Below are 19992 nucleotides of genomic sequence, written 5' to 3' on the forward strand. Positions count from 1 at the left end.
ATGGACAAATTGGTAAAAACGTACGTTGGGACGCCTACCTTTCCCCCTCCAGGACTATGATGGGGCGTCGAATAAGGCGCTAGACGCCCCCATCACAGAGGCGGAGATACGGGCAAAAATTGTCAGACTAAAGACAAAATCGCCTTCGGGCCCTGACGGAGTCACGAATAAGATGCTAAGGAATTTAGACGGTGAATCCATTACTTTTTTTAACCGAATATATCGGAGAAGTTTGGAATAAAGGAAGCTACCCGAGTAATTGAAGACAGCCAACATTATACGCATACCGAAGTCGGGCAAACTTCCGCAGCTAGATAATCTACGGCCTATTTCCCTTGCGTCACGCTTAGGGATATTGATGGAGCACGTTGTGCAAACGAGGCTGACGGGCTTTTGGAGGAAAACAACCTGCGGCCGCTCGAGGTTGTGGGTTTCCGGCCACACTTGCGCACGCAGGACGTGATGCTCCCACTTAAACACGACATCATACTCGCGCTCCAAAGACGCGAAAGTGATTTTGTGCCTATACCTCACCAGAGCGCCTGAAAATGTCGACATGAGGCGATCCTCAACGGACTGAACGAGCTCGGTGTGGGGAAGAGAGCTTGCGAATATATTGCCACATATTATCAATCTCCACTCACAGAAGAGCGGTTACAGGCCGCAGCCGACATCACTGTCCAGTATGCAGCCGAAAGGGGGCTCGCGTGTTCGCCGCACTAGTGGGAACTTTTTTTTGTACAACCCGTAACACATCTTGGGCAAAGAACACGGGGATACTAAAATTAAGGTGGCGGATATGCAGGTGCCAAAGGTGAATGAAGTAAGGATCTTGGGTTTAATCATCCAATCCCACACATACAACCGGGAGGTCCTTACCAAGTTGGAGCATTACGCGATGTAAACTCTATGCCTCATAAGACGAATCGGGGTTAAAGGTAGGGGATTTAGAGAGGGGAACTTGCTGAGGCTAATAGAGGCGTACGTAATTAGTATAATTAGTTACGTGACGCCCTACTTAGAAATAAAAGTCGTAAAGAGGGAGGAAATATATGCCCTCATTCGGAAGCGCATTAAAAAAACCACTAGGGCTAACCGTGGGTACCTCGACAGAGCGACTGCTTCGGCTGGGGGTACGTGACATGTGGACAGAACTAGTGGAGGCGGTGCGCGCCTTTCATATTGAAAGACTGCGCACAGTGGAAGCAGGCAGGGTAATCCTAGCAAAAGTTGGAATAAATCCCGAAAGAGAAACTAAAATGAAAGTTGAAATCAACAGGGAGCGAAGGAACGCCTTGGTGGCCCCCTTTCCCGAAAAATATGCACCCGGAGTTCAACGTATAACGCAGGGCCAAGAGAGCCGAGGTTCGGTATTATGGAGAAAGCAGACGTAGCGTATTTTGATGCGGTAGGTGGCAGTAGCTTCAGTCGTCAGCGGCCGAGGGGCGCCAGTCTCCGCGGCAGCCATCCGGGGGCGCAACATAGAGACTGCGCAGGAAGTTGCTATAGCGCTCACCTGCGTAGAAACAAAATGAAAATTCGTATTAAGCGACAGCAAGACTGCCGTAGAGAATTTTAGAAGAGGCAGGATCTCGCCTGAAGCGGCCGAGATTCTTAGGCAACCACCGCTGGATAGGAAAATTTCGTTAATTTGGACACCCGCACACGCCGCCATCCCCGGTAGCGAGGCGGCTCACGAGAGTTCTCTACTTCCGGGTAAGCCCCCCGAGCTCTGGGGGATAGAGGAGGGTTTGCAAAATTACGGGGAAATTATTGACCATTACAAATTGGGACGTAGGCTCGTACCCTCACCAATTAAAGTTAAATAATGGAGAAGCTCTCGCTTGGAGGCGGCTACAAACTCATACATTTATGAACCCGGTATAGGCGCAGCCAGAGCTGAGGTCGCATGAAAGATCCACGCACTGTGGGGCGAGAGGGACCATCGACCACATAATTTGGGAGTGACCAAATTCTCCCGGGGCGGGCAAACATATTGATAGTAGAGAAGCCCGGACCCTGAGCTCCAGAGCGCCACCATCCAACTCCCCGTCTCCCAGGCCGGGTAGCAACGCCTTTTCTGGTTGAAATAACTGTTGTTCAAACAATCAGTAAAACCTTTTAATGCACGTACGAGGCTCGTTAGGATATATACACAGAGCAAACCATCTATGAATCTGGAAGCGCATAGCTTTAAATCTGACGTTGTGTTCTTTAGAAGTTCGGCTGTCCGCTGGACAGTTTTCCCGTCCTGTCCCTTATTGGTAACCGGTGAGTCTATTGTCCTCATTTTCGTGCGCGACGATGTATACATGCCAAACCAATGCCAGCCCTTTATCCGGACCCGCCGCTGTGGATCAGTGGTTTGGTTTTTGAGCTTTAATGTCCCGAAGCAACTCAGGCTATGAGAGACGCCGTAGAGGAGGGCTCCGGAAATTTCGACCACCTGGGGTTCTTTAACGTGCACTGACATCGCACAGTACACAGGCCTCTAGAATTTGTTGTTTCCTTTCCTCAAAAAACAATTTTCAAATTTCCATTATCCGGCCCATGCGATGCTTACGTGACATTCGCGTCAGGCAACTTGCCTTTCTTCCTCCTCCCGAAATGCGCACTTCGAGATAAGCTTCGACTTAGTTCCAGCTGTTACAGTGCTTTACCTAACCTGGCGTCAAGTAGTTATCAAACATTCGCCTCTGCCCGCATATGTGAACGGCCGGTTGCAGGCCAAGGCGCGGTGATAGACCTGTTTGTTTCAACGTTTTCGCTGTTCACAGGACGCTTGCGTCGCTAAAAAGAAAAACTACGTGCGCATAATTGTTTACGGATACATCGAGCTTACGCTGTAACCGTAGTGTACCGTACGCGACCGCCTGCGGGAACCAGTGTCGTTATCTGCGGCAGGCATTCTAAAATGAATGGGGCTCGGCGACTCTCGACCGCTCTCCAACGTCCGCGCGAACAATCGCGTTTGCACGCTGGCGGCATTCGGTCTCGTGCGACAGCGAGACACGCGGAAGTGGACTCCTGTGGATTCGCGGCGCCTGCACGCAATTTGTTTCCTTTTTTTCTTCCGAGCGAGCATACACCTGGTATGGGCTTCCTCCAACCTTCCGCGAGGAAGCCAATGCCAGCGGCGCACGGCACCATTCACGGACGCGGATTAGCGAATCCCAAAGCTGGCCGAGCGAAGCTGCACTGTACACCAGCAGCAGTAGCGGCCGCCGTTTCGACGTCACGAGGTCGTGTCCGTGAATCTGCGGAATTAAGCGAGCGTCTCGCATACCTCTCGAGGACGTCCTGCGTTTCTGTCTCAAAACCCGGAACAGAGATACGGCGACCAGCGACCGACCGAATGGGCGGCGCGCCGTGTGTGCAGAACAAGCAGAAGCCGCCCGCGGTGTATTTGTGTGGACGTGTGTGTGTGTGTGTGGCGTATATAAAGGAGGAGGGGGTGGGGAAGGCGAAGCCCTCCGGCTACTCGGCCGAGACGTCGCCGCGGCGGTAACGATTCGTGCGCGAGATACGGCGGCGGGAATCCACAGTTAAGAACCGGAAGGCGCGCGCAGCGCATCGCGACGTCTGCTTGACGCGAGACCACGGCGTTGTCGTCTGCTGCTTCCTTTTGTGCGCCTGCTCCAGGTATATGGTCGTCTGCTGCGCGCCATGTGTGCACAACAGATGACTGTCGCGGGCTGCCTGCGGAAGAAGAGGGCTGCGGCAGACGGGTGGTCGTCGTTGGTACGTGGTACGTTTTAGCAATTCTCCAGGCGCGTGCTAGTGACGAGTTTCGGAGTCGCGTAGGGGGCGACTGTAGTCGACGTTTGAATCGATTCGAATAGCTTCACTAATAGCCTCTACCTTTTTAGCTAGCTAGAAGTGCATATTATAAGTAAAAAAAAAAAACTTCAGCCATGCTTCGCATGAACTTCAGCATCTTTTGACCCCAGATCTGTCCGTCGGCGGCCTCTGAAGATAGGATGACAAACTATTGCCGATTTGCTGCATGCGACCTCGATGTTTTTTCAGATCAGCTTTGCCGATAGTGAATACGGATGGGAGCTCATTAGGGCCCTTCTAGATCGCCGAGAAGCGCTGGCGGCCGGATGTCAAGGGGCAGGTCCATAGTTTTTATAATTTGTGCGTTACGAGCTCAATGATGGAACTTCGATGAATGTTTCGAAACATCGAACATCTGTCCAGGACTCTATCCCTGAGCTTTATAAGTAGGTTCCTATAAAACGCTTTCCGCTTTGAATTGCTCTTGGCAGACTAGTTTCGGCTGACGCTGGAAGGTCTTAGTAGCCGCCCTGTTTTGTTTGGTCCTGACCAGCTCCCTTGAATAGCTTTTCACAGAAAAATTATCAGAGTTTGAGCCGTGTACTAATTTGACTACGCAGTGGCGACGTTGATGTCGAACCTTTCATTTTATGGATGAACGACGAGCATGCATGCACCAAATTCTGATTTCTTAGCATTGGCATGGTTGGATAAGCCTTTGTCCTCTGCTCGTCTGCTGCCGTCGACAGTACACAGTAATCATTTAGTTAGCCCTCCCTGGTATTCCCTCCTCCCTAAAAAAAAAAAAAAACAGCGATTTGGGCACGCCCAAGTCATGTGGTGGTGGTGGTGGTGGTGAAAAACTTTAATCAAAGAGAGCTTGAGGGTAAAAAAAAAAAAAACCCTGCTGCACGGTCGGTATCCTTAGTCCGGGACACCTCACGACGAGGCCCCGTCTCGCGCCCGCTTGACCAGAGCCCTTTGGGACTCCAGTGTGGAGCAGTTGAGGAAGGCAGTCTCCCATGCCTCTCGGGTGGGGGTGGGGGAGGGGGGGAAGGTGAGGATTCTGAGTACATGCCCACACCGTGTGAAAGATATCGCAGATCTCTCCACAGTGCGGGCAGCGCCCATCTGTGTTCGGATCGAAGTGTTTTGCTATTGCAGGACAGAGAAGGGTTCCTGTCTGCAGGCGCCGCAGAGTTCGCTCCTCCGCCTTACTCAGCCCCTTGGCAGGTGCCGGGTAGAGACGGTGGCTGTCGCAATAATAAATTAGGATTTCGCGGAACCGCAGAAGCGGTTTATGAGCTTCTGAGCCATGAGAGCTAGGATGAGGAGCCCGGTGTGTGAGCGCTCGGGCGGCCGCATCAGCGGCCTCATTGCCTCGTAGACCCTGGTGGCCAGGAGCCCAGATCACTTTTGTGCGAGTTGGATCGGCGAGAGCGCGTCTTAGAATTTGCGAGGCAAGAGGTGATATTTCGCCTGCAAGGCAATGTTCACAGGCCCGGCGAGAGTCTGTGATAACCGTTTTCGATTTTGGATCGGCGGCAGCGAGAGCTATTGCGACTTCCTCCGCTCGTGTTGAATTTGGGGCCCGAAAAGATAGCCCATCGACATTCATTCCCCGGTGGACTACGGCAGCCGTGAAGAATCCCGCGGGCGACGGCCCTGTGATGTCCACGTAATAGACGCCCTCTTTATAGCCATATTGCCTCTCAAGCGTGCGAACCCGCGCTTGTCGTCTGCCTTCATGTGAAGCCATGTCCATGTTACGCGGGAGCGGAGCCACCAAGAGCATGTGGCGCCACAGCACCGGGATGTTCTCCGTCCCCTCTGGTATGCATGTGTGTTGGATGTGTAAGCGGTTTAGCAGGCGGCGCCCAGGCACCGTCTGCGATAGCCGCGTATATTGGTTCACGAGGTGGGCCTCCCGCAACTCCTGATAGGAGTTTACCACTCCCAACGCCTTCAGTTTAGCGTTGGAGGTAGCCACCGGGAGGTCCAGTGCTCGCTTTGTTGCCTTCCTGATGATGGCGTCAATGCGCTCGTCTTGTTTGGTGGTGCGTAGGTACGGCACGGCGTAGAGGATCCGGCTGGTCACGAAGGCATAGGCGAGCAGTAGCGCGTCCCTGCCCCGCAGACCACCCCGCTTGTTGGAAACACGGTGGATCATGCGCCCTACCTGTTCACCTATGCTCTTGAGTTTCGCTATAGTAGAGTCCGGCCTAAGTTTGTTATTGATGAACAGACCCAGGATTCGGAGCTCTGCCACTTCTCTGATGGGACCGCCCGACAGAGATATGTGTAGAGACGTGTTGTCCTTGTGGTTTGTCCTGACATGTAGAAGCTCTGATTTGGCGGGAGCACATTGGATAAGCCGCAGGTCGGCAGCGGGAGCGGTCGCACGCCACGTCGGCTCTGCCAATGATCGCTGCTATTTGCGATCCTCAACTTTTTTCACAAGCAAGCTTGGAATCATCGTTTCCAGCAAGCTAGGCGGCATCCTTGGATACCACATTTGCCAAGGTGCGCTCAATTTTGTTGAATTTTCAGAGCCTTGAAGACCGCCACGCCTCTGCGGCGCTAAGCCTAACGGTGGCAAGGCCTGCACCGGCCGCGTTCGGGGATTCCCCGGCTATGGCGGTCCCAGGCCAAGTCACCTGCTACGATCCAACCTCCCTCAGGATCGTCAATATGGAAACCGTGCAACTTGAGGAGCCTCTTCCCAGCGAAGAGGAATATCTTCAAGATATGGTTCGCGTATGGCGCGGAAGAAAGAAGACGAAGACCCCCAGGAACGCCAACTCGAACGCCGGCCAGCAAAGGGTGGCGGGGTGCTCTGCGCATATGCAGGGTGCGAACGCATCGCGCGCTGATGCGCAACAAGCCAAACAGCCCCGATGGAGGCCACAGTACACGCCCCGCATCGGCAAAGAAGAAATTATCGTGGTGCTCAAGCCACGCGACACCATCGACCTAAAGGCTACCTTAGGTCCTGGCGAAGCCGGCGCTGCCGTTCGCAGCATCCTCGGGGACGCGGCAAGTGTGGGACTTGCTGTGTGGCCCGTGTGGGACCAGAACCTTCTCGTGTGCACTCTGCAATCTGTCGAAGCTGCGGAGAAGCTGCTCCGGGACATCATGCTGCCAGTAGGAGGCCGCAAGATACTGTTCCGGGGCCACCCCAAGCTTTCCGGAGACTTCTGCAAGGGCGTCGTTACAGTCTCCCCGGACGAGACGTCCGAAACCGTGAGGAAGAAACTGAGTGAGGACCCCAATGTGATATCTGTGCGGAAACTGGGTAAAACACAGACTGCTGTGATCACCTTTGTGGGGACATGGGTGCCGCGGACCGTGCTCTATGGTTGCGAGCGTCACCCCGTCCGCTTCTATAAGAAAACGATCCCTGCCTGCCCACGCTGTGGCACGGTGGGGCATCGGGCCGACGCCTGCCCACGGCCGCAGCCTGGGCGCTATGAACGCTGCGGGGCTCAGGTTCCTGCTGCTCCTGACGGCGGCCCAGCAGAACATCAGTGCTCCCCGTGCTGCCTCATCTGCGGAGGCAGCCATCCCACCGGGGCGCCTGGCTGCGCGGGCAAGTACCGCAAGGTCATCAAGTCATGTGGAAGGTGTCAGCCACCTCGCCATAGAGCTGGCACGCGCCGTCAAAGGATGTGTAGAAAAGCTTAAGCACTGCCGTGCACAGAACAGTGCTGGCGAGAATTCTGATGAGGAGGCGTTCGTCAGCGTTATCCAGTCCCTTGCAAAGGGCCGCGTAGCGCTGCTGTTCCTCCTTGTAGTAATCGATGATGTGTTTGAATGTAAGGGCAAGATTGTCTGGTTGGCTGTAGGCTTCCAATTACAGGGAGATAGCCTGGGGAGAGTCCTCGGGCGGCCTGATCGGTCTTTTCGTTTCCCTGGAGCCCCTGGTGGCCGGAGGCCTGAATCAGGTTACGCGGAGCTGGAGCTCGCATCGGCAGCTAGGTTGCAGTATGCGGAAGGGCAAGCGGGGGAGCCCATCCCCACTCATAGTTCCAACAGGCTCCTCGCGAGTCGGTGATGATGTGTTTCGACTTGGGATTAGTGAGAGCCAGAGCAATGGCTATCTCCTCCGCGTGTGTTGCGCTGTAGGCTTTGAAAGTGAGCCCGTTAACTGTGTTTGTGTTGTGTGCGACTGCGGCCGTGTACCACCCCCCGTGGTGTGGGCCGGCAACGTCCACGTAAAACACGTGTTGTTGGTGACCGCAGTATCGCGCCAACGCTCCCGCGCGCGCCTGGCGACGACAGCTATGATCCTCTCTGGACGTGTTACGGGGTACGGGTCGGACCCGGAGGGCACGTCTCCAGGGTTCTGGCACTCTCTCCCTTTCCCCCGTGTGGCAGTCGTGTTTGATGTGCTGCCGGTCCAAGAGGAGGCGACCGGACGTAGTCTGTGCAAGACGCGTGTATTGGTTGACTAAGTGGGCGTCTCCGCGTCGACATCGGCCACTGGTTCGGTTGCCTTTCGCTCCGTATAATCTGACTCAGCCGAGCTGAGCCACAGCCATTTTTTGAAGAGCAATTCTTGCAGTGTACGGTTAGATCGCTGCGCTTTTAGCAATCTGGCGTGCTCGCCTAGTCTAGTGTTCAAATAGCGGCCCGTTTGCCCAACGTAAGTTTTCCCACACGATAGCGGCGCACCACACCACGCTGACAGTCAGTATAGCGTTCTTGGTAGTTCGTGTCACATGGACAGCGTAGTGGTTGGTCGGTGCTGGCAAAGCAAAGTCGGATCTTTTCTTGCCTCGTGTGTAAGAGAAGATGTCGTACGCCGGCGCGCGCCGTGAAGACGGGGTCCAGGCTACATTGCCAGCAGGCATAGCAAATTGGGCGGTTGTCTTGCTTGATTCATGCGGTGCGGAGCAGAGCATCGTGAGCTGGTGGCATCGTAGGCGGCCGAGGAAAGACGGTGCAAGAACAGTGGGCCTTGGCCGGACCGCAGCTTCGGCGGAGAAGTCACCAGGGGGTTTGGATTGGCGGTTTGCAGGACCTTGCTCCTGACGACACGCTCAAGAGAGGGCGACAGGGGGCAGGTAACCAAGGATAATTGGCGGGCGACCTCCTCCACCACAAACTGCTGGATGTGCTGAAGAAGGTGGTGGCGGTAAAAAAAAATTATTCTGCAAGAGGATTAGAGCCACGCAGGCCCTGGGTCTCCGCTGAAGAAGTGTCGGCTGTTCGTGAGCACCGCCAAAAGCCAAGTTTGAAAGTACGTTGTCCGGGCAACTGGTAGTGCGTGTGCCAACACGCTGTTTTCTGAGCTCGTCATACCTCTGGCACAAAGAGATGACGTCAGACACGGTGTGGGGATTTTTGGAGATCGACATTTGAAACGCGTCATCCTCAGTCCCCTTGACAATGTGCTTGATTTTGTCAGCGTCACTCATAGATAGATTCTGGCGCCTCCACAAGGCGACGAAATATGCGATGTAATCTGCTGGGCCCGGCTGCGCAGTCGTGGTTCGGCGCGAAGTTTCCAGACAGCGGGGCGGCCGAGGACCTCGAGGGCCGCCCCAGGCAGGTAGAAAAATCTGTTTCGTGGCTTCACAACCACGACATCGGTTAAGTAAAAGAAGAATTTAGCGAGCTCAACGCCATCGTTCTGTTTGTTATCGGCGCTCGTAGGAAGCCAGCCAGTCATCGGTGCCGTCCATGCTGCTGACGTGTCGCGCCCTGCCGCACAGTAGCGGAACTGGCTGGCCAGGTTGGGTCGATCGTCGTGGTAGAGCCACGTAAGGTGCGACTGCGGAGCTCCAGAGTGCTGCCGGCACCTCCACCAAGTATAAATCGGATAATTAAAGTCGACGGTCACAATCTTTACTGAGACGTTGCTCCTCTGTGCACGGATGGGCCAGCGTTGCTGAGCCCGAGCTTCGTCTTGTGCGGTTCCTCTTACTTCGGCGCTGGTGCTTCAAACGCCACGTGTTTTTCTTGCTTGTCAAGTATATATAATATCCCGCCTCTTTCCTTTTTTTTTTTTTCTGCCTTTTCTCTTTGGAAACTGCCGACGCAGGGGGCAGCGGCACAAACAGGTTCGACCTCCCGGTCGCACACGGGATGTAGTACATTCCTCGGATAGATCTGGATCAAGGGCACTCGAGTGTGTAATGCTACATGCCGTGTGCCCTCTTGCACAACCCGAAGGACGATCGGCGCTTCCGTGGAGTCACTTGCTTCTCGGGTCACGCCGCCATGCGCATTTCTTTCCAGTGTATTTGCACTGTGCGCGAATGCGTTTCAAGGGCATCTAAGCGCTTCTATGCGAGAAGGAGAATGCGGCGTGAACGCCCACGAGTACGTCGTGAACCTTTCGTCGCTTACAGCGTTGTTCACTATCAGCGTCGCCGGAAGCGACGCGGAGGGCAGAAATGAGCGTCATCTGCTACGTGCGCGCGACATTAGATACGCCTGCAAGATGTTTTCGTCTGCTTCCGCATTTCAAACTCAACGTTCTCACTCCGTCTGCTCACGCGTTATGCGCGCGCCAGGTTTGTGTATGTCTGTGTGCATCCTGTTTTTCTCTTTGCGTATATACCAAGATAGTTTGTTCATCGTCTACGCCAAGAAAGTATGTGAGCAGTCACGCGCAGTCACTCGCCGATTCGGCGCGTACACGATGGAAGCGTGATGGCGACCTGCACGCGTTGCTCACGAAGGAAAAAAAAATGGGGTGTGCAAGAAAACGGCAACTCTTCAGCGGCTGTTCGAGCTTCGTAATGGCCTCTTCTGCCGGAGCGCGTGTCACACTGACCGTGGGAGTCGTGACACGATTTGTGCGTTTTGCTGACCGCCATTGTTGCCGCGAAAGATGCGTGCGTGTCCCACTAGCTCTGGGTGTGCATGCGGCGGCCATTGCTGTGCACCCCCTTCCGGCCATTGTTTCCGGAGCGTGTCGCCATTTCGAGCCCCTTGCGTCTAGTCCGCAGCTCCGTGCACCGTCTCCTTCCATGCGCTCGCATATTTGCATTAGAACCCAACGTTCGGTGTGAGCAAACTGCGGGCGACTTTGTTGCGGTGTGGTTCGGCCTTGATAGCTGCCGTGTCGCTTCAGCCGGAAATCCATCGTGACGCCGTTCATAGCTATCGCGCCAGGCGCGAAAATCAGTGCGTTTCTCGTGCTATCGATATATTAGAAGGTGCGGAACGCAACAGCTGTATTTTGCAGGTACAGCGGGAAGGTCGGGGAAATAATTGTGACAGAGGGAGCCCCAGAGAGCACTGCCGGTTGTGAGAATCGTCATGCGTTTTGCTATACTTGGGCTGATTAAGTGACGGGCATATGCGTACTGTGGGGCAGAAATCACTACGCTGCAATGCGTTTAATCGGTACCTTCCGAAGCTCCGCATTATGCGGCGATGTCGCTTGCACGGCCCGTATGACAAATGCAAAAAAAAGCGCTTCGGGCTCGTCTCCCCACACGCGGCGCGACAATCTGCAGCTTTCTTCTGCGTCCGTTCAGCGTGGTGGTTTTTAGTGCTGGCGGTGAGTTCTGCGGCCTGTATAGGATCCTGTGCGTGGACTTAAACGTGGGTCCACTCGGAAATCTTAGGAGATCCCGTGTCTGTCGGGTGACTCATTCGTTTGGAGGAGCCGCGGCTGGGCGTTTTGTGGGCGTCGTCATTGCGCGACTATCGGCACACAGCTCTGGCCGGACGTACACGGATGGGCGCGATGCCGCAACTTTTGTTTGCGCGCGGGGTATCGAATTCCTCCTCCGTCTGCTCTCTCCGCGCGTGCTCGCGCTGCCCACGTCACAGCGGGGGACGCACTCGCACGAGGGAGGGAGTGATGTCATCGCGGCCGGGAGTCTTCGTGAGCGGGGGCAGACCGCATAAGTGATGGGAAAAAGGAAACTGAATTGTGGTTGTGTAATGGGTTTGGTCTCTACCGGGACAAGTACTATAGGCTCCCCTGAAGCCGTTTCAACCCGCCCCACGAGTTACACGCAGATAGTAAAATAATAATGAATAGGTTTGGTTTATGGTTTGTCGGGTTTAACGTCCCAAAGCGACTAAGGCTATGAGAGACGCCGTAGTGGAGGGCTCCGAAAATTTCGACCACCTGGGGTTCTTTGACGTGCACTGACATCGCACAGTACACGGGCCTCTAGAATTTCTCCTCCAAAGAAATTCTAGCCGCCGCGGCCGGGATCGAACCCGCGTCTTTCGGGTCAGCATGCCGAGCACCATAACCACTGGGCCACCGCGGCGGCAAATAATAATGAATAATAAATTCTTTATTACACTTATGAAGTGAAGGAGTGCGGGCAAATTCCGTTTCATACCTCCATAGTATCGTACTACATAGCAGTTAACGCTGCCAAAGGTACGAAAGTAGTCCGCTGCACAAAAACAATCGAAATGTATCCTTCCGCCTCGCGTCGTGGCGGAGTGGCACGAAGCGCGCGCTTGTCTGTTCATTTTATAAGGGGTCAAGGTTCGACTCCTGGCTTGGCTGGATTTTTTCTATTTATTTTTTTATTTTTCTTAAAAGAATCATTAGGTAGAAAGTCGAAAGTGTGAAACTGTAATGTCTACTTTTAAAAGCACAGCGCTGTTTACTTGTTTCGAAGGGAAAATGCTGTATAGTGTATTGGCGACGGACGTGATTGCGAAGTGCTGTTCTCGAGCGTTCAGTGACTTTTTTGCATGAAACACAATGAATAATTAATTGTGTAGTGATAGAATTCAGTGCGGCGTCGATTATTCGGAGCAGCCTCGGCTAGCGGCAACCCGGCATTGATCGGTACGGCGTCTGATTCGAGAGGTCTCCTCTTCGAGCTGTTGTCACAAGGAAAATTCTTTGAAGTGCTTCCTTTCGTAGTAATGTTTTGTATTAGATGTCGGATTCGGTGTGTTATGGGTGTGAGCTAGTGTGGCGAGATGGGGATTGTTGAAAGCTGTGCATTTGGGCCCTGGGCAGAGATTCCGCTGCACAGGCCATCGAACGACACAAGTGGTGTCGTATATTAGCGCACTTGCCGCTGCAGTTGGCATTGTTATTGTGAGAAGCCGACGACGAGGTTCCATGCCATGGTTCATGAAGAGGGCGCACGAAGAGGTTGACGAAAGCAGACATGACCGGCCGGCCTTGCTGCGAAAACCTGATACAGGAGGGGCCGGAAAAAAACCCAATAAACTAAGGCACTCTGTTTTGAAGAACATTAAAAAACAATTTTTTTTTTGCAAAATAAAACACTTTTATCATTTTACTACAATATCGACCAACATTTACTTTAATTTTAAGTTCATTACTATTTTTAGTTTTGACGCACTACATTACGATGCGGACGAGGAGCGCGAACAGGCGCCGCAGCCTTGGCTGCGTTGACTGCTATGTATGAAACGGAGCTCCAGAGTACAGAAATTCAAGGAACAAAAAAAAGAGAGAAAAAAAAAAAGCATGGCAGAGCGACATCAGAACAACAGCACAAATCACAATGCAGAAATAACGTTTACAAAGTGAGATCGACTGATAAAAGCAAAACAATCAAAGAATTCTAATTGAACTACATGAGACACCGGTGATAAGTGAACGTACACACACCTGAGAAAGCTGAAAAAAAAATAACGTTGCATAAGTAAAGGAAATGACGAAGAAAAACAATGCGCATTGTGTAGTATATGAGCAGAAAAGCGTTGCCCAATGAAGCGTACGGCGTACATAAGCAGAATGCGAGAAATACACCATCATATGAACGGATTTTTGTCAAGGAAAAGCAGTTTCAGTTCTTTTTTTTTAATTATATAAGGAGTAATACTCTTGCGGTGCCGGTTGTAGGTACCATATGATTGTTTAGCTCAGGACCTCTTTGTTCGTGCACTGTTCGTTTGAGGGCAGACAGAGAATTCAAGGGCGCATCGTGGATACTTGTCATGCATTGGACGCAGTGTTTTTTTAAGCAAAAGCTTCACCACGCTAGCTGCGGATCATTTTGCCGGGCCGGGTGCTAGGCCACATCTGCGCATGCGCCGTTTCCATGGCAACCGGTTGTGGTGTTCGCCGGGCGTCATCACTCACCTATGCGCCTCAGTGCAATCTCAGTGTGATGTTGAGCGTGCGCTCGCTTGTCAGATGTACAATGGATGAAGAGGCAGATTGCAAGCGTACAGTCCCGAGCAAAAAATATTTGCACAGATCACTGGCGATCAGAATTGGGATATCTCACCACGCGGCGCTGCGGTTCGCAGACCTGCCTAAGGGGCCGTTTCCATGTCCTCATCTATTAGTTGTGTGATTGTATTTCTGTTATCATGTGTACTTTCGGCCAAATGAGCAGAAGTAATTCCCCGCCCCCCCCCCCCCCCCCTGCAATAATGCCCTCGGGCGCTGCAGGTATCTGTAATAAGTAAATAAATAAATGTTTGCACCCTGGGGGGGACGGCAAGAAGTAAGCTTTATCAAGCGTGCACCGCCCGAGCGTTGAAGTGCCCACCCTACGTGACTGTGCATGCGGCATTTATTTTGGCTCGGTTATCATGAGCAAAGATGACTTCTTTTTATTACTTTTTTTTTATGTCCCCGATGGTCTGTCAAAAGGAACTCGCGAGAACAACAGATGATAGCGCTGCTTTTAGCCAGTAATTTTGCTGGTCCGTGACAGTCCTCAGAACCCCCCTAATACTGTAGAATGGGAACGGTCCGGCACTCTCGCTATCAGCCTCTTCGCCACCCACAGCGCCACGCGTTGTCATTCCGGCGCTCCGGTGTTCCGTCATGTGTGCTAATCTTCTTTACCCGCGACTGTACGTACTCAGTATGGCATCAGCAAAGGCTACGAGAAGCTACGTCGACGGATCCCGAAGTCGTAGCATGGTACAAGGCCGGCCGACAACGCGAGGAAGGCCAAGCCTACGGCTGAGATGCCCGAAGAACGGGAAGGACAGATCGCAAAACGACGACGACAATAAGCGGAGAAGTGACAACAACGAGCCGCGAACGAAGCCGCCGCCGCCTCGATATCTGCTCAACAGCCGACGGAAACCGACTTGAGTCGTCCCAGTGAATTTCGGACTGCAGCGAGGCAGTTTCACCGGGAAGTCACGGACAACCCGTTCGGCAGCGTGTGAGAAGCTTTCGCGTACACACTAGGTTTAGCCAAGCTAAGCCATCAGCATGCTTCGACATCCGTGGAGGCAAAACGCTAGAGGCCAGTGTACTGTCCGATGTCAGTGCAGGTTAAAGAACCCGAGGCGGTCAAAGTTTTCCGGCGCCTTCCCTCATAGCCTGACGCGCTTTCCCCATAAAACCAAATAAAAGCAAACCTTTTTTTTCTATGCTGCAGGTTGCTAAGTACAGAAATGGCGAACTGAACTGACTGCGAGCCACGCTGCCGGGGCGGTGCTCACCGGTTACCACTCACTGCATGAGTTACTCGGCGTGGGCTCGCGATGCCTGCAGTCCCCCTCGATAACATGCATCCACGCGAACACGAAGCATTTCGAGAAAGCGGTTAGGAATAGCCATCGATCAGCGGACGAAAGACCGCCCGGTGGCATGCTTTCCGATTAAAGACTCAGCAGCACAGCTAGACAGCCCTCTGTCGTGTAGCCGCTGCAGTCGCGGTTCATTCTCAGTCCATCAACTCCTTGCTTGCTCTGCGCTAAGACACAGAAATGAACTACCGCTTGACGGCTGTTCTCGAGGTGTTTGTTCATTGTTGCCCCTTTCTTGTTCCCAGTTGCCTTCCTTCGTCTCGGCATGAATGGGGTTGGGAACAGTCGCTTTGGAAAAACCTGCTGCCAGCCTCGTCGAGAGTATACGCGTAAGCGAGAAGTGCATGGATGCAAAGGTCATAGAAGGCGGCAGCCGCTGGGCAGCGAACGCTCTCTGCCGGGGCTGCTTTCGCTGCTTCTGGAGCCCTGATCATCAGCCGCTTTTCTTCAATGGGCAGCGCGCCCGACTTCCTTCGCCGGTTTAGGTGATTTATGGGCCGCAGCGTTCAGCCCCTTCTCTTTTTCGTGCTATCCGCCGTGGTGGCTATGGCGTTCGATCCGCGGCGGCCGTATGCTGTCCGTGTGCTGCATGATGTCCGCGCATACGTTAAAAGAACCTCCACTACGGCGTCTCTCATCCAGTCGAATCCTTTTTCGTGCTGTGCAGCTCATCGACGCGCCATATAGCACTTTCCCTTGGCCTTCGGCCGCCGTTGGAGACATAGGCGAGCCTTCTGTCTCTTGGTTCAACTGGCGCTACTGGCTCCGAGCAATTCGAGGCCCGTGTACTGTGCGATGTCAGTGCACGTTAAAGAACCCCAGGTGGTCGAAATTCCCGGAGCCCTCCACTACGGCGTCTCTCATAGCCTTAGTCGCTTTGGGACGTTAAACCCCATAAACCAAACCAAACCAAACCGCATTTAGAACCGCTGAACGAATGGATGAAAAATGACGATTCAGATCATGTAGCTTGCAATTAAGGGAGCGGGAAACGAAGCTGTCCTGTTTACGCTGGTGCTGGTTCTAATTCCGCCATAGCGGCTTAGTCTGCTAGACCACTCACCGATTTCGCCACTGTCTGGCGCACAAGCCCCATCGGTGGCAGCACTTGCCACCGCAAGGCCGCAGTGGGGCATCGCTTAACCGCTGCTCCAGTATATCTAGGGGCCACCAGGGATCTATGAATGTAAAGCAGAGACTAATCAATTCCGCATATATGGGCATTAACGCTATCGCCTCATACCCTTAGGTGGAGCTTAATAGTCCATTTTTGGCCCGCCAGCACTAAGCCCCCCCCCCCCTCCCCCCCCATTGAAACCGAAGTGAAAACCGAAGTGCTTTAGCGCACCGCATTCGGATTTGGCCTAACCAAGCTTAATCGCGCGTAATTTTTTTTTTAGTGCGAAAGCTCCACCCGTACAAAGCTGAAGGTCATGCGGCTATGAAATTTGACCTTCAAACCAGGAGGAGCGCAGGCTTGGCTCTGACGTCATGCCACGTGACTCGCTGCACCTCGCCACCGCTGCGCATGCGGAGCCGACGGTGCTCTGGCAACTTCCGGAAATCACGTGACGCGCCGTTCGCTTTATAAAAGCGTGCGGCGTGTGCTTACCTTAACAGAGCTTTCGCTCGAACCACAGCTATTTTTTTCCCCGCTGTATACTATCCGAACGGAAGAATTTCGGAATGCATCCGATAGGTTCTGCTTCGTGCTGGACCTCATGTTTGTCTTCATCACCGGCTTCAGGTTTTTCTCGGCTTACGGACGATGTTTTTCTTAATTTGCCGAAAACAGGAGCTAAAAGCATTTTATGCGTAATACGAGAACTCCTTAGCGTTTCTCGCTTTCGACGCAAGTGGGTTCACCTTCTAATATGCTTCGTGTGGTCCGTCACATGGCACTATCAGGTTCAGTGATCAGTGCCACTGCACGAATCATTATGTAGGGTGACCATTCTGTACGCAGATAAGCAGGTCGGCTGCATCTGAATTATACATGCTCTGTCGCTCAGCGGGTCGACAAGGCGCCTCTGTTTATTCGAGACGGCACTGCGTTGCGTGTGGCGCTCATGCGCTATGCTTCAGGAAGATCCGCGGCGTATGCATGCGTAGCGAATCTATACGAGCTAAGGGTAGGTGCAGCTTTTGTGCAGTCAGCAAGCGTGCCACTCGGCGCTCCTCGACCGCGACATGTGCTCCGAGCTGCTCCGCGTCCAACGGTTTCTGTTTCTCCACGTGTATGCAGCCAAGTAAATTCATAGTCAGCTATCGCTCTGACTTCGTCCTGAATGAGGCAAATCTTGCCTCATGAGTGGCGTGGACAGATCACCCTGTAAGAGTGTAATTTTTATTTCTAATGATTAATAATGGTTTGGTTTGGTTTATTGGGGTTTAACGTCCGAAAGCGACTCAGGCTATGAGGGACGGCGTATAGGGAAGGGCTCCCGAAATTTCGACCACCTGGGGTTCTTTAACGTGCACTGACATCGCACAGTACACGGGCCTCTAGAATTTCGTCTCCATCGAAATTCGACCGCCGCGACCGGGATCGAACCCGCGTCTTTCGGGTCAGCCTCCGAGCGCCATAACCACTGAGCCACCGCGGCGGCCTTGATGATTAACAATGATTGAATAGGAAGTTTAAATGACTAAATGAACGAATTAGTTAAATAATAAGGCAATTAATCTCGTTAATTAATGTGAATAATGCACGAAATTGAATTACTAGTAATTCCTCCAGAATTGAGCGATCAGGATAACAGTGAAATTGATTGATTACTAATTAATAAAACAAATTACGACGAATTAAGTAATGTAAATTAGCTGGCTAATTTAATCAACTAATTATTAATTACCGTCAATGATTAATTACATCACTAAGTAACTGAGGAGGCAACAGAAATCGAAATGCTTTCGCATTTCCGCACGTAAGGAGTCGTAAGTGCACCTTTATTTTTTATTTTTTGTCGTCACTGCAGTGGCCCAGGAAAAAGGAAAATGCTGTAGCCACAGAGCCCATTCGTTGCCCCTTACAATGGCCGATAAAGTCGTCCGCAATAACGAGACGGCAACTTTCGCTGACGAGCGTGTTGAGGTGTGCGGTTGCGGTGAAACGGAACTGGCCTCGCGAGCGCCGTGCTGCGCAGAAGGACGCCATAAACGTGGAAAAGAAATGAGGCGCCAATCTCTGCTTCCTCGCTCCGTCTTTGCGATGCTGTAAGTCGTCGCATACCCATTTAGAAGACACTCTATAGAATTCTATCCTGCATGCAACGCGCATTTCGTGCCAGTGCAGCGTGAAGTATTGGTTTGATGATACGCAACACGGCATCGTAACGGCTTGGTGTGAAAGGACCCTTAACGACTGCTTGCGGTCAAATTCCTTAACCGAATGAAGAAGCGACATGGACGATCCCTACAGGAAGTTAGGTGAAATTAATAGCGGCGGCATGTTCATGATCGGAAGGCGCCATAGTGGATGAAAAAGGAGTGCACGTGTCGTAACTCGCCGGAAGTTCATCCGCGGATCATCGCCGTATAGCCTGCTGTACGGATAGAAAGCGCAGGGAAATGCTTTCTTTGCCTGTCCACCCGATTCTCGTTTCGCAACCCCCTCCTTGCTTGTTTCTTAGTACTGATATCGACTGTCCCAACCTTCCTTCGCAGGCAACACGGACATCGTGGAGGGCAACCTGAAGCTCATCCTGGGCCTCGTGTGGTCCCTGATCCTGCGCTACCAGATCGGCCGAACCAACTTCCCGCCCAAGAAGCTCATGCTGGCCTGGCTGCGCGCCGTGCTGCCGGACCTGCAGGTGGCCAACTTCACCACCGACTGGAACTCCGGCATGGCCCTCAGGTGGGGACCTCTTACTCCGACCCATTTCAAAGCCTTTGGGGAGGGGACTGCGTGGTCCGACGGACACCATTGTCGCCATTCTCCCGGTCGGTCGGACGTCGTCTGCCGTGCAATGGCCGGCGACCCCATCGACGAACAATGGCGCCCGAAGACGTCGGAGAAAGTGTACGCCAACGATGAGGGTGTTCCTCTCGGCGTGCCGCGAACACGCGCCCTCCGAATCGGCCCTGCGACGATGTCAGACGCTGACCTTATCCTCGTTCTGCTCGGTTTGAACAATCCGAGTGAAAGGCCACTGAGGGCCATGCATGTATCCGGACTGTGTGGGGAAAGCCGGCTCGCTCTGTGCACTCAGCTACGTGGTTAGTGATCGCCCTCCCCCCACTGGGGTCTCGAGACAGCGTTAAGCCTTTGTTTTGACTCCCTCACACGCATACGCTCACATCGGCTTTAAAACTAGGAAGAGATCAGGCAGAACAGCACAAGTGGCGTCTCGCTGCGAGAAGCCGACGAGATGCCGGCCCGCTGCAAGCACCTTTCGGGAACGCAGGAAAATCGGGGAGCGTGTTCAGGCCTTGATACCAGCTGCCGCCGAAAAGACGCGGCTGCCGCGTACCGACGGCGTCCGCACGCAGACACCCTTGGGTTTCAATGCGCGCTAAGTAACCCCGGGGCGCAGCCGGCATCCGGTATACCTGTCCGCTAGAATACACTTGCGACATGACGAGTGGCTGACCTTATCGTGCATGCACATTCACATGGATCGTGTTCAGGCCCGCTAGGCTGCGGTGATTGTTGTAAATGCACAACAGAGCGTGCCGCTCGAGCATCCTTTATTTAGACTGTACGCCTCCGCGGTGGTAAATCTCTCCGACAGAGCTCTTTGG

The 19992-nt window shown here is 53.2% G+C and overlaps 1 protein-coding gene across 1 annotated transcript in view; it reads left to right on the plus strand.

Moving 5' to 3' along the window:
• jbug (filamin-type immunoglobulin domains fbug) overlaps positions 1 to 19992 on the plus strand; it is a 183161-nt gene that overhangs the window by 55644 nt on the left and 107525 nt on the right. Inside the window, exon 3 of the mRNA XM_089544168.1 lies at positions 18916 to 19105. Within this exon, the coding sequence (XP_089400294.1) occupies positions 18916 to 19105 (190 nt within the window). The remainder of the gene's footprint in view (positions 1 to 18915; positions 19106 to 19992) is intronic.

Source organism: Amblyomma mixtum, chromosome 5 (genome assembly GCF_055824585.1).
Source record: "Amblyomma mixtum isolate Tamu chromosome 5, ASM5582458v1, whole genome shotgun sequence".
Classification (NCBI taxonomy): domain Eukaryota; kingdom Metazoa; phylum Arthropoda; class Arachnida; order Ixodida; family Ixodidae; genus Amblyomma; species Amblyomma mixtum.